This window comes from Suricata suricatta, chromosome 13 (assembly GCF_006229205.1).
Source record: "Suricata suricatta isolate VVHF042 chromosome 13, meerkat_22Aug2017_6uvM2_HiC, whole genome shotgun sequence".
NCBI lineage: Eukaryota > Metazoa > Chordata > Mammalia > Carnivora > Herpestidae > Suricata > Suricata suricatta.
This window is the reverse complement of record NC_043712.1, coordinates 37,440,406-37,454,797: the sequence shown is the minus strand read 5'-3', so window position 1 is coordinate 37,454,797 and position 14,392 is coordinate 37,440,406. Positions and strand designations below refer to the sequence as shown.

Here is a 14,392-nt window from a genome sequence, read left to right as displayed (position 1 = left end):
GCATGTGAGCAGAGGATGGGCAGAGAGAGAATCCCAAGCAGGCTCCCTGCTGTCAGAGCAGAGCCTGATACAGGCAGGGCTCAGTCTCATGAACCATGAGATCATGACCTGTGCCAAAATCAAGAGTCAAGACACTTGACTGACTGAGCTGCCCATGTACCACTCTAAAGCAATTCTAAAGCAATTTGAGTCAATATATAAGAATAAACTTTGCTCCCACTGGAATAAAATTCCAACATATTTTCCTGGAGTAAGAAATCATAAAAGAAGGTGATTTCCAAAAATTAAGTTTGGGGCTGTATGACCTGTTGTCCTTTAATTTAGAGGAAGAGGGAGTGCTTGAGCTGGGGAGAGGGATAGAGAGAGAAAGAGAATCTCAAGCAGATTCCACACTCAGCATGGAGGCTGTTGTGGAGCTTGGGACCATGACCCAAGCCAAAATCAAGAGTCAAACACCCAGCCAACCAAGTCACCCAGGGGCCACCCCCTCCTTTTTAATTTATTTATTTATTTTTGGGAGAGTGCAAGCAGGAGAGGGGCAAACGGTGGCAGAGGGCAAGTGTGGGGACGGGATCTGAAGTGGGCTCTGTACTGACAGCCTAACAGCCATGAGCCAAATGTGGTGCTCGAACTCACGAACTGCACGATCATGACCTGAACTGAAGTCAGATGCACAACCAATTGAACCACTCAATTTTATTTATTTTTTATTTTTTAATTTAATTTTTAATTTTTTAATTTAATTTTTAAATTTTTTTTAAATTTATTCTGAGAGAGAGAATGACCAGCGGATGGTCAGAGAAAGAGAAAGAATCCCAAGCAGGGACCACATTGTCAGCATGGAGCCTGACACGGGGGTCGAATCCACAAATGATGAGATCATGACCCGAGCCAAAGTTGGATGCTTAACTGACTGAACCACCCAGGCACCCCTGCCTCTTAATGTTTTAAATGATAAAGCTACCTAAAGCTAACAAGACCGTGAGTTGGGAGATATGAGGGGATTTGATTATTTGATTATTTAATTATTTCTGTAAAACAGCCCTGCCAGCAGTCTTTAAACCATGGGCCAAGGGTGTCCCCCAACCTTCATTCAGTGCCCTAAGCTGTTTGCAAAGGGAGGAAAAGATCATCTGATCCTCCTAGCTGTTCAGAGCATTTCAAATACCTGCTAGTTACCTGGTTTCATGTGCTTGTTACCCACCCTGGGAAGTGTATATCTTAAGTCACACTTGACTGCTAGCACAAATTCTTTTGGATCATAACAGGGATTATTAGATAGGTTCCAGATTTATTTTCAAACAAATTATTTTCAGATTTTGAAAATCAACCTAATTTTTTTCAGATAAAAATAACTTTTTGAAAATTCAGAAATGTTTGAATAGGAAGTTAAAACTCACCCCATATCCCACACGGAGATAAGAATCTGGCTACTTCTGTCTCTCCTAGTTACGAAGCAACATCCCCTGTCACCTGGCTGATATCTCTTGCGGATTACCCTGCAGTGCCACTCTACCATGTGGAATGCATAAGTGTCAGAGACTCTGTCACAAAGGAGAATGTCTTGTGGATGAGGCCTGCAAGCAACCCTGTACCGCCCCCAGAGCTGACTGTGGCCACCCATGTATGGCACCCTGCCACCCCAGCTCACCCTGCCCCACGACTGCTTGTAAATCCAAGGTGCGTATTCCTAGCTCCAGATAGGGCATTGACTGTGGTTCTGGAGCTGCTCGTGTGTCCAGAGCTGAGGCTCCCGGGCACACAGTCTAATCAGAGATCATTGGTTGCAAAGAACTACAAGCTAAGGTGGAGCAAGAGAAAGGTGGGGTTACATTGTACAGATTCCTGTCTGCCCAGCTTGAAGTGGCCTTTTAGTTCAGAAGGTACCCCCTGCCATCTGACCACAGTCTGTCTCTCTCCCTTAGAGCAAATTCTCAGGAGAGACTCTGATTGCTCACTCCATTTATTCAACAAATATATGTGTCTGTATTGTGCAGGATGTTTTGCTTGGTGCGAGGGCTCTACCAGTGAACAGGAGATACGTGATCCTTTCAATTAGATGGGACAGATACTTACTAATTTCTCAGATACTGAATTATGGCTGTGGTAAATAAGAGGTTACACCCTTGTAGAAGGTGCTAAGAGCATGTGAGTGGGCGACTTAGCCTGGTCTAAAGCATCTAAGCAGGGCCTCCCTGAGGAGGTGAAAGCAGACAGTGGGCCTGATTGGGCCTTGGATGGTCCTGGGTCAGGTTCAGTGGTAAAAACTTCATTCTAGACCTGCTCCTTCAGGTGGGATGAAGAACAGGAGTAGTTCCCAGAAAGGGTCACTACAGAGTGAACGGTTCCTTCCTAGTGCGTCAACTATCACATTATCTGTCTGCATTCATGGTTAGCTTCCTCCATCCTGAAGGGTAACCGCTCACTGTCTATATCCTCTGCCATGGTTTGATATTGAGAGAGGCTTCCGAAGGATGAAACCTGCCTATTCACATGGTTTATGTGTGCTGACTTATTTCAGATAGAGCTGCAGTGTGAATGTGGACGAAGAAAAGAGATGATGATTTGCTCTGAAGCATCCAGTACTTATCAAAGGTTAGTGCTGCTCCAGGGTTAACAGCGGTGGACTCAGTGTAGAGTGTACATGTGAACACGTTGTTTATTGTAGAATGCTTGCAACTTTTGTTGTGGAAAGTTGTTTAAATTTTCCTCAATCTAGTTTTTATGGTTCAAAGAAAAAGTACTGCTTTGTGTCCCTTTCCTTCCTTTACTTTCATTGGTAAAATAACCTTTTTATTTTTCCTCCTCTTTCGTCCTCTTTCTCTCCCTCCTGGTCGTGTTATACCTTGAGATCAGAAGGGATGATGTCCTGAAGTTACGTGAATTGCTTTTATGTCTCACCACCAAGTCCTGTGCTTCTCCCCTGTAGAAGGGGTTTCTGACTGTTGTGTGAGTTGTCTCTGCAGCCTCCTGAAATCCCAGGACCGGGTGGTCAGAAAGGAAAGGGATCTGAGTAAGGTGAAGGTGGTAGGGATGTGTGTGTGTCTCTGATTAGGCGCAGAGATGTGTCATGGAGATAGGATTTTTGGAATATCAAGACATCAGAGTGGCTTTGACAACAGTGGGTTTTAAATACTGACTGAACACCAGGCATTGGCCTGGATATTCAAGGGAGATTAAATAGACTCTCTGCTTCCTGTGGAGCTGCTTAGAATCTGATCAAGGAGACATGACATAAATAAACGTGTAGGTAGTTTATAATAGATGGGTTTCTGAGGCCACATGAATTGTCCAGTGGTAGATTTGACTTGAAGAAAGACTTCTTTGTACCTAGTATAAGGACATTCCTGTGGAACTGCAATGCCTTTCTTCCCTTTCTTTTTTTTACTTCAGAATAGCTGCTATTTCCATGGCCTCTAAAATAACAGACATGCAGCTTGGAGATTCGGTAGAAATCAGCAAGTTAATTACTAAGAAGGAAATTCACCAAGCCAGGTAATTTTTTAAATGTGTGTCTTCTGTTAGAATTAATTTCCAGAGGGTAGGAACCATTCATTTATCTCAATCCCCGACAGCGAACCCATGCACACAGCATCGGTGTTCTAACAGACCATACCGGCTCCGATGCAGCAAATCTTACTCAGGATATAGCTACGACCAGAGGAGGCTTTTACAGGCCTCTCTTCAAACTGTAGCCTTAGGAAGCAGAGACCTAGATGTGCCAGCCCAACCCACAGAGAACAGAGAACCAGCTGTGCCAAGAGAAGAAGGTGGCACTGTGAGAGGGTCATTGGAAGCATTTTGGTGACACTTTGAGGCCCTTCTGAGAACTCCTAGAGTGCCATAACCCAGAGACCCACCCACCTGTCCTCGAGAGGGGCCTCATGTTTTGGCCAGAATCTGCTCTGTTTTCAGATTGACTAAGGACTTATTGTTGGGTAGAAACTGGGAGATCTGTGCCCTGATGTTATTTTTTTCATTTGTTTCTCAAGGTTGGAGTGTGATGAGGAGTGTTTAGCCTTGGAAAGGAAAAAGTAAGTCATTTCAACTGCTGTTCTTCTACTTGTCCTTGAACTCTGTGAAGTTAGTGGGAGGGGGTGACTGTTGAAGCATTCATTCAGCACCTGCTCTGAGGCTTTTGCTGCTATTGCACAGCAAGAGAAGTTCAGTCATCAAGAATTGTAATGTCTAAGGAAAACCACTTAGGTGATTTCCGCACATTTCTGAAACATGAGCTTATTGGTTTTGGGCGTGGTGTAAACATCACATGCTACAGCATACTTATTCACTGACGGCCAGTGGGGATAAGAGGCTTAAAATACTTTTAATGGCCTTTTATGTTGAAGTATAACATACATATAAGTCAGAAGTATACAGATTAGTGAGTCATTACAAAGTAAATACAGTGGTATAATCCACACCCAGGTCAACAAATAGAAAATTACCAGAACACTTTCCTATACTCCATAAAGATAAGCCATCCATCCTGACTTCTAACACTTCAGATTAGTTTTATCTGTTTTTTAACTTTATATAAATGATGAAATCTTGTAGTTTATGTTATTTTTGTCTGGCTTCTTTCATTATATTTGTGATATTCATTCCTGTTGTTGCATATGTCAGTACTTAGTTCATTTGCACTCCTGCATGGTATTTTAGTGTATTAAGATATTATAATTTATTTATCATTCAACCATTAATTGGTATGTGTGGGTTATCAGTATTGGGCTATTACAAATAATGCTCTATTAATGGGGCACCTGGGTGGCTCAGTTGATTGGGAGTCTCTTAATTTTGGCTCAGGTCATGATCTCCTGGTTTGTGGGTTCGAGCCCCACATTGGACCCTGAGCTGACAGCTAGCTCAGAACCTGGATCCTGCTTCAAATTCTCTTGTCTCCCTCTCTCTCTGCCCCTCCTATGCTGTGCTCTCTCTCCAATGTAAATAAACATTAAAAATTTTTTTTAAATAATGCTCTGTTAGGAACAGCCATATATTTCTTTTGCCATGTATACATACTCATTTCTGTTAGTTACAAACTTAGGAGTAGAATTTCTCATTGATAGTTAATAATGTATTCATACATTTAACTTTAGTCAGTTCTCTGCAACAGTATCCAAAATAGTTGTACCACATTACACTCCCAGCGGCAGGGTAATAGTTCCCATTGCTCTACTTTTTTCTTCCTCTTTTTCTTTTCATTTTTCTTTCTCTACATTTTTATTAGCACTTGGAATTGTTAGTCTTTTTAATTTTAATCTATTGTGAATTTGTAGCTGAATGTCACTGAGCTTTTAGTTTCTATTTCCCTGATGACTTAGTGAGGTTGAATGTTTATCGGCAATTTGGATATCCCCTTTTGTGAAGACTCTTCAAGTCTTTTATTTTGTAATTGTGTTGTCCTTTTCATATTTGTTAGTAGGAGTTCTTTATATATTTTGGATGTGAGTCTTTTGTTGGTTTTCAGTATTGTATTTTACTGTACTTAGTGCCTTCGGTTTTCACTCTTTTTTAATGGTATCTTTTGATAAGCAGAAGTTTCTGATTTTAATGTAGTCAGTTTATCAGTCTTTTCCTTAGATACTAGTATTTTTTATGTCTTGTTTAAGAAGTATTTGTCTCTCTTGAGGTCATGATGATACTCTGTTATTGTCTAGATCCTGTATCATTTTACCTTTCACATTTAGATCTACAGTTGACTTTGACTGATTTTTTTTTAAATATTTATTTTTGAGACAGAGAGAGACAAAGCACAAGCAGGGAGGGGCAGAGAGAGAGGGAGATGCAGAACTGGAAGCAAGTTCCAGGCTGTAAGCTGTCAGCACAGAGCCTGACGTGGGGCTCAAACTCATGAACCACAAGATCATGACCAGAGGTGAAATTGGATGCTTAACCAACTGAGTCACCCAGGCACCCCTGGACTGATTTCTTTTTAAGCATGGTTTAAGAAGAGTTTATAATTCAATTTTTTTCCATATGAATATTTATGTGTGACCAGTACTATTATCAGGATATCATTTTCCCTAGTCTCTCTAGTGCCTCCCTTGTCTTAAGTCAGGTATTCATAGTATGTGTGGATCTATTTCTGCGTTCATTCTGTTCCATCATGCTAGTATCTCACTCTCTTAACTGTACCTTTATAACAATAAAGGTCTTAATATCTGATGGTTTATCTCTTCAAGCATGGTTCTTCTTCAAGATTAACTTGACCTTTCTTGGGTATTTGCATTTTCATTTAAACTTTAGAGTTAGCTTATCAATATCTGCTTAAAAATCTAAGATTTTTATTGAATTGGTATTCAACTTATAGATCATTTGGAGAGATTTGATGTTTTTGTAATATTGAATCTTCTAATCCATGAAAAAGATATACCTTCCATTTATTCCTGTCTTCTTTGATTTCTCTCAGTGATACTAAAGTTTTCTATATGTAGATTTTGTACATCTTTTGGTAGATTTGTCCCTTGCTGTTTTATGGTTTTGATAGTTTTTTAGTCACTTTTTTTTCTCAGACTGCCTTTCCTCTCTGCTCTTGTATCACTTTTTTAAAAAAAAATTTTTTTATGTCTATTTATTATTGAGACGGAGAATGAGCAAGGGAGGGCAGAGAGAGAGGGAGTCACAGAATCCGAAGCCGGCTCTAGGCTCTGAGCTGTCAGCACAGCTCCGTCACTCTCTGTCTCTCAAAAATAAATAAATGTTTTTAAAAAAATTTTTTTAATTTTATTTTCTAAAACAAAATAAAACAAATTTAATTTTCTGATTGCTTATAGCTGGTATATAGAAATATAATTGGTATTCGTTGACCTGTATTTGCAGCCTTGCTGAATTCACTTATTTTCTTATTTCATGTCCTTTTCTAATAAAAGTAGCTTTGTTTCTTTCCAATTCTTATCTGTTTTCTTAGTCTTGCCTTTTTACACTGGCTATAGCCTCCACAACAGTGTTGAATAGAAGGTGGTGGTAATAGATATTCCTGACACCAGACAGCTTTAAATATTTCACCACTAAATATGTTTTCTGTTAGTTATATAAGGATACTCATCATCAGATTAGGAGACATTTGACTGGCAGACTTACTGGTTCTAACAAAGATTGGCTAAAATGTATAGCCCTGTAAAAATGTTAACAATTGGAGAGTTTAAGTGAACAATACACAGACAGTCCCCAACTTACAATAATTTGACTTACAATTTTTCAGCTTCACAGTGGTGCAAAAGAAATTCACACTGAGTAGAAACCGTACTTCAGATTTTGAGTTTTGGCCTTTCCTCGGCATTGCAGCATGCAGTATAATGCTCTCTTACGACACTGGGCAGAGGCAGCGAGCTGCAGCTCCCAGGCAGCCGTGCAGTCACGAGGGTCAACAACCAGCACGCTCACATTAAGTAGGCTTTGTGTTAGGTGATTTTGCCCAACTGTAAGCTAATGTAAGTGTTCTGAGCACATTTTAGGTAGACTAAGCCAAGCTATGATGTTTGGTAGGTTAGATGTATTAAATGCATTTTTGACTTACAATATTTTGAAGTTGTGATGGTTTTATCATTATAATATTCTTGTTACTTTGTTTGAATATTTCTCAAGATAAATAGTTAAGCAAAAACAGACAAATGCAGACAAAGTGTAGTCCTGTTTTATTTTGAAGTTTGACTTTCCAATACTTTTTAAGTTTATTTATTTTTGAGAGAGAGGGAGAGCGAGTGAGTATGAGTGGGGGAGGGGCAAAGAGAGAGGGAGAGAGAATCCCAAGCAGGCTTCGTGCTTTATACCCACCATGGGACTCAAACTTACAACTCTGAGATCAAGAGTCACATGCTCCCCCAACTGAGCCTGTCAGGTGCCCCAGGTGCCTAGTTTTAAATACACCAATTGCAACTACTTAAAGAGGAAAAAATCTGAAAGTGTATTAAAATGCAGTATTTGTGTTATTAATGGAATTCTTCCCTTTATTTTCCAAACTTTTTATAAGACCATACTAATTTTAATGATTATATGTCTACTTTATGTGTCTGATGTTCCGGTGAAATCTCAGAAGCAGTCCTCCCCCTTCTCATCCCAGATAACCCAAGCTGCCAGGGTCAGCCAGGTGGTTGGCTCAGACCACGTAGATCTGTCTTGTTTTTATTCTTCTAGGGAGACAAAATCATGTTTTGTCCCAAGTTGTTGTGATTCCTTCCTTAATAATTGGTTTTACTGATGAGTGCCTGGGTGATCAGTTGGTTAAGTGTCGGACTTTGGCTCAAGTCATGATCTCCTGGTTTGTGGGTTCAAGCACCAGCTCAGGCTCTGTGCTGACAGCCAGAGTCTGAAGCCTGCTTTGGGTTCTGTGTTTCTCACTCTCTGCACCTCCCCCGCCCATATTCTGTCTCTCTCTGTCTCTCAAAAAGAAATAAACAATTAAAAAAAATTTTTGAGGGGCGCCTGGGTGGCTCAGTTGGTTACGTGTCCAGCTTTGGCTCAGGTCATGATCTCACAGTTCGTGGGTTCGAGCCCCGCGTCAGGCTATGTGCTGACAGGTAGCTCAGAGCCTGCAGCCTGCAGCCTGCAGCCTGCTTCAGATTCTGTCTCTCCCTCTCTGACCCTCCCCTGCTCATGCTATCTCTCTCTGTCTCTCAAAAATAAAAGAAAAAAAATTTTTTTATTAAAAAATAATTGGGTTTCTTCATTTCATTAATGTATAAAGAAGTTAGGATTCGGTGGGCACTCTTTGTTACTATAAGAAGTCTTCCTCTCCTTCCTTTCCTTTTATTTACTTACATCTCTCTTATTTTCAGGAGATTAGCAGAGGCATTTCATATCAGCGAGGATTCTGATCCTTTCAATATACGTTCTTCAGGATCAAAATTCAGTGACAGTTTAAAAGAAGATGCCAGGTACGTACAGGACTGTTTGGTCTTTTGTTTCCCCCCATGTTTGTTTATTTTTGAGAGATAGAGCGCAAGTGGGGTAGGGGCAGAGAGAGAGAGAGAAAGAGACACAGAATCCAAAGTAAGCACTAGGCTCTGAGCTGTCAGCGTCAGCACAGAGCCCAACACGGGGCTCAAACTCACGAACTGTGAGATCATGACCTGAGCCAAAATCGGATGCTTAACTGACTGAGCCACTCAGGCACCCAATATTTGGTCTTTTAAGATGTAATAACTAATATGTACTCCTCTTTGATTGAGCCAGTTAAAGTTTATATATCTATTATAAAAGATTATATGATGCGTAATAAAAATTCTTTTCTTGGTTTCTCAAAATTTTGAAGAATTGAGTGTGAGGTGTAGGGTGTGTGTGAGGGAGAGAGAAAGAGAGAGAATCCTGTGGTAGAAGTTTGGGCCTCCCTAGGGCTTGGACTAGCCTGAATTCCACTTCTGGCCCCCTCACTTGGGCAGTAATAGCTCTTATTTTCCTCCCTATCTCCTGGCCCTCCAGAATGCTCTTTGTCCTCCTATCTTCTCCTTTCTCAATTTGTTTTCTCTTGTTCTTTTCCTTTGTTCAGTCACAGTCAATCTTCTGTTAGCTGACAATTCCTAACCTCTGCCGTTTTTCTGCCCACATTGTTCATTGTCTGCAGTTTATGGGCAGAGAGGGTGGGTGGAAGAGATTCTCCGAAGAGTAGGAACAAATGAAATTAACTGTGGTGATTTCTCATTTCAGGAAGGACTTAAAGTTTGTCAGTGACATTGAGAAAGAAATGGAAGCCCTTGTGGAGGCCGTGAATAAGGTTGAAGTCAAAACATCCAACTGGACATGTCTCTAAGGCCAGCTTGATTAAAAAAAAAAAAAAAGTTCTAGAAACACCATCAGTATAGAGTAGTTATAAGAAAAAGTCATAACTTCTTGACAATTGTTATCTTTCCCCAAAGCCCAGCCATTATGACATCCATGAAAGCCTTGTCCAGGTTCAGAAAATATCTCCTCAATCAAATTCAGTGTAAATTTAAAAACTCTTAGTTTAGTGCCTAAGATTGAGTGAATAAGTTCTGGACAACTGGAGGTATCCCATAGTGATAGTTGAATGACTGTGTGGGATACTTAGGAAGACATGATCTCTGAAGGGCTATTATATGATAGGTCACACTGATTCCTTATTACCCCCAAGGCAGGATAAAAACCCGTGGGTAAAAATGAAAAGTTTAATGACTAGAGCTAAAGAGTAGTGGATAGACTCCCACTCAAGAGAGTGAAGCCCTTGTCCTGGAGGTAGCTTTAAGGGACAAAGTCTTTAGTCATAAGCAGTCAATCCCATGGTGACTCCCTCTTTATTCTGTGCGGTCTCTTGAGTGAGGACAAGATACCTATATTAGTTCCACATCTAATGGAGAGGAATTTCTTTCCTGCCATCTCCCTCAGCCCCTCCCTTTCTTCCCTTCCTCCCTTCTGTTCCCAGTTCCCATCAGGACACTGACATGATGGAGAAAATGGAATCATTGTTCCTCTCCTAACTAGGAAACTTGCACAAGTGTATTTGTCTGCTAGTGTGTCTGTATCTGGACACTCATGATGTTTAGTGTAAAACATATTTTTTATAAGAAATGAAATTGTCTTGTTTTAGGTCTTCAGTTTATTTAGTCATTTGATCAATCAGTCATTTTTACCCTCAATACAGGGAAAGAATAGTAAGAAGAGCCACTGCTTCCCTCCTATGAACAGAGACCACCGGCGGATCATCCACGACCTGGCCCAAGTGTACGGCCTGGAGAGCGTGAGCTATGACAGTGAACCAAAGCGCAACGTCGTGGTCACTGCGGTCAGGTGGGTTGATCTTGTCATCACAGGAGGAACTGCTCATTGGGGCAGGCTGGACCTCAGAAAGCAGGGTCTATCGATAATTGCTTTCCTTGCTTCCTCTCATAGAAGAATAGATAGAAAACCCGCTTCGGGGATAGCCATTCTGGCACAATCAAAAAGTCCAATACGAAGGTCTGAACCAGAGAGCGAAGCCCATACCTCAGTCCACAGGACAGACACGCCTAAAGACACGCAAGGCTCTTATCTGTCCCAATCCACGAGTGACACTGTTTCCTCAAACATAGGGAGCAGATCCTGAGGGCCTGGGCTGGGTGCCTACCCATCACATCTGTCACTTTTTCCCTTGTCCTCCTGGCATGATGAAAACAAGATGATAGACTCTGATTCAAGCAGTGTTTGCCATTAGAGGAGACTATGGCTGTATCGTGCGCAGGGAAGTGACAGTGAGGATCTAGGATCACTGTCAGAACCTGAGAGAGTAGGAGGACTTCCAGAAGAAGAGAACTTGTATATGGGATGACAGGAAGCAGGTAACAGGCCCAACAGAGGTGAGTGAAAGGGACGAGGGTTAAATGAAGGTGAGCATGCCTGAGAGGAGATGGGTCACTTCGGAGCACTCAGCAGTAGCACAATGAAATCATGACTGGATTTCCAGCGATCTACCTGTCTCCACAAGCACTTCTCACTTTTCAATACTTTGTGTTTTGACTTTTATCAGAGGGAAGTCCATTTGTCCTCCTAACACGCTGACGGGTGTCCTTGAAAGGGAAATGCAATCACGGCCTCCACCACCGATTCCTCATCACAGACATCAGACAGACAAGTAAGGATCCTTCACCTGCTTTCCACAGGGTCCCGTCTATTCAGAAAAGCCAGCAGGGGCAAAACAGTCCAGGACTCTACCAGCCATTGGCAGCCTCTCAGGCCTGGCTGTGGGCAGCTTTGTTCAAATAAGTAAGGTTTTACTGGAATATCAGATGCATTTGTTCATGACAGAGGGGTCCCAAGTTTGATGTTTGTAATGCCCACTTCCCCTCTGGGGAAGAGTCACTGGACATAACTTCCACGGTATAGATGGTGACACTGGAAAATGGATTTGGTGTGTCACAGCAGATGATTTAGGAATGTCACATGGTTTACAACAGTTACTCTGCAGATGGATGTGGGATGGTGGCCCGGGGTTGCGGTGAAGGTGAGGACTTTAGTGTTTTGCTCTATTGACCCTATAGTTTGTATCATTTTTACAACAAAAACATATATTCATGATTTAAAGAGATAAGAAAACTGCATTGGCAAGCAGCAAGTCTCAGATAGAAGCAGGGAGGAAGAACCATCCCCTTTTCCTTTCCTCTCCTTTGCCAGAAAGGAAGCTGGCTGCCTTACTGTGGCTGAGGCAGCATTGCTGAAACCCAGTGGGCTACCTAATGCTGTTCTGGCCTTCCACACAGAAGCACTACCAGAACTTCTACAGAACTTCTGAGAGGGTGGGAAGGGCAGTTTACAAGGTCACCATGAGGGCCTAGCAATCAGTGTTCCCTGGGACTGGACAGGACAGCTTGGTGTTGCCCATTGGCACAGGCTTGGCAATGATTGTCTGGGTCAGTGCAGCTCCATGGGACCAGCCCTGCTTCACCCCCGTAAAGCAGGTGGCCTAGATTCCAGTCAGCCCAGCTGCATATCCACATGGGCAGTGGTGCTGGAAATGTGAGGTATTCTACATGTTGTTATATCACAGCTGTGTCCAGTACCACCTGAACATAACTGTGTGGGGTCTTCGGCCTGTTTACACCATGCTGTCATTTTTTTCCTTTTGTTTGCTTTAATTTTGTATAAAATTTCATTGTGGAAAACTTTTAGAGTAGAGAGAATATTAATACAGTGAACCCCTGTGCACCCATCACCAAATTTCGACAGTTTCCAATTCATGTGGGCTCCACTGTCTTATCAAATCTTTGCAAATGATAAATTAGCTGATCCTTAACTTTCTGAAGACCTCAGCCCATTTCCCCCAAACAAGAAGATTGATCATTCTTTCTTTGCTTTTCAGGAATCCTGGGAGCGGTAATTTACAGAAAATAGCCAAGGAACCAGTAATTGACTACTTTGATGTCCAGGACTGAGAAGATGAAGATGTACTTAGATAAAAGAATGGTTAGGTGTGATGGAGACTCATTTGCCAGCAGAAAATCATGCTTATTCCCAACTGCCTGGTGGGAACACAGCCTCACCTGCTGTCTTGTACTGATACGTCCAAAGCATGAGTGTATCAGAAGTCCCCTTGTCCTCTATTCCGTCTGTATAAAGTATTTCAGTACAGCCAGCTCTCTGACTAGATGGTCACTAGTGATGCAGTCATGTATTTGCAGAGGCTCCACCATCACCATCATTGCTCAGAGGGCTGGGGAACATTGGGTTTGATTTGGACAAACCAGAATTTTAGCCTGAAAACGGCACTTAGTCATAGCCTCAGTTGTCCCAGTTTTCCATCCTCCTCCTAAAAAATGTCTGCAACATCAACTGCACCTCACTTTTCGGATTAATCCAAACTGATCACAATCTTTGGAAAGACACAAGTGAACGTTTCAGTCCAAAATACCAAACATGGAGTTGGTACACCACATCCAGAATCACACATGTTGTGTTAAACCCAACTATCTTATCTGAGTCTTTTGCCAAAAACTCTCAGGTCTGTCTGGCTGAACTGCTCTTAGGGATTCTCAATGCCATCAGTTCTAGATCTAGGAGAGGGGTGCTTTACAGAACTCCCATTTCCTAAAGTCCAGGGTTGTGGCTCATACCACATCCCTGAACCTGTCTGGTTGACAGTGTGGCTATGTCTGCCATGACGGAAGAGGACATGTAGAGCAAGCTCTTCCTGCCAAGTTCACAGTGTGGCCTCTGTGTACTGAGCAGTGTAGCCCTGATTCCCCTCTGGTTGACAAAGAGTCTAAGGTGGATTTACCTTTCCTGTGTTGCTTTCTCCCAGGTCTGCAGCAACTATTTTGGCTTTCCTTGTCTCTGAGCTCTGGACTTCTGTTTGAATATTCACAAATGTATGTGGACAGTCCAGGGCTTATCCCAGCAGCCTTCTGGAGGCATTCTTGAGTCTCCATTAAGGCAGATACATGGACAGTTACATTAGTTTGGCCCTCTCAGGCCTTGGCACTCTTCCAGCTTTGAGGCCAGACTTCCAACAACTTTCTCCAGAGCAAGCCACAAGCCCCAGAGCAACAGAAGATTTCGGAAGTGACATCCCAAAACTGGCATTCAGTTTTCATAGGAAGAGCAGGGTCACTCTTTGGTCCTGACCCAGACAATCTGCCTTGAGAGGGAGCAAGTACAGGAGCAGACGAAGCAATTGGAGGGAAGAGATGGAAAACTACAAAACCACCTCCATCTGGACCCATTTAGCACAGGGTCAGTAGCTCCAAACACAACAAGAAGTCCGCAAGTACCTGTTAACATCTCTGAAGGAGTGTTTCAGTGGGTGAACTGCATATGGAGAGCATCTCAGAATTCAGGAGGCAGGAGAGCTGATTTTAGACACCAGCTCTGCCACATAACTTGCTGCTTGGTGGAATGGAGGTACCACCTTTCTTACCAGGGTTGTTGTGAGGATTAAATGAGATAAGATGCTTGGAAGTGCCTGGTCTAT

General features: G+C 42.2%; 1 protein-coding gene across 1 annotated transcript in view; it reads left to right on the top strand.

Annotated features, from left to right (window-relative positions):
• NFX1 (nuclear transcription factor, X-box binding 1) overlaps positions 1–14,375 on the top strand; it is a 72,552-nt gene extending 58,177 nt beyond the window's left edge. The window contains exons 16-24 of the mRNA XM_029920060.1: positions 1,450–1,680; positions 2,522–2,595; positions 3,394–3,495; positions 3,993–4,034; positions 8,775–8,873; positions 9,643–9,709; positions 10,595–10,740; positions 11,456–11,560; positions 12,785–14,375. Of these exons, the coding sequence (XP_029775920.1) occupies positions 1,450–1,680; positions 2,522–2,595; positions 3,394–3,495; positions 3,993–4,034; positions 8,775–8,873; positions 9,643–9,709; positions 10,595–10,740; positions 11,456–11,560; positions 12,785–12,857 (939 nt within the window). The 3' untranslated portion in view covers positions 12,858–14,375. The remainder of the gene's footprint in view (positions 1–1,449; positions 1,681–2,521; positions 2,596–3,393; positions 3,496–3,992; positions 4,035–8,774; positions 8,874–9,642; positions 9,710–10,594; positions 10,741–11,455; positions 11,561–12,784) is intronic.
• Positions 14,376–14,392: the final 17 nt, after the last annotated feature.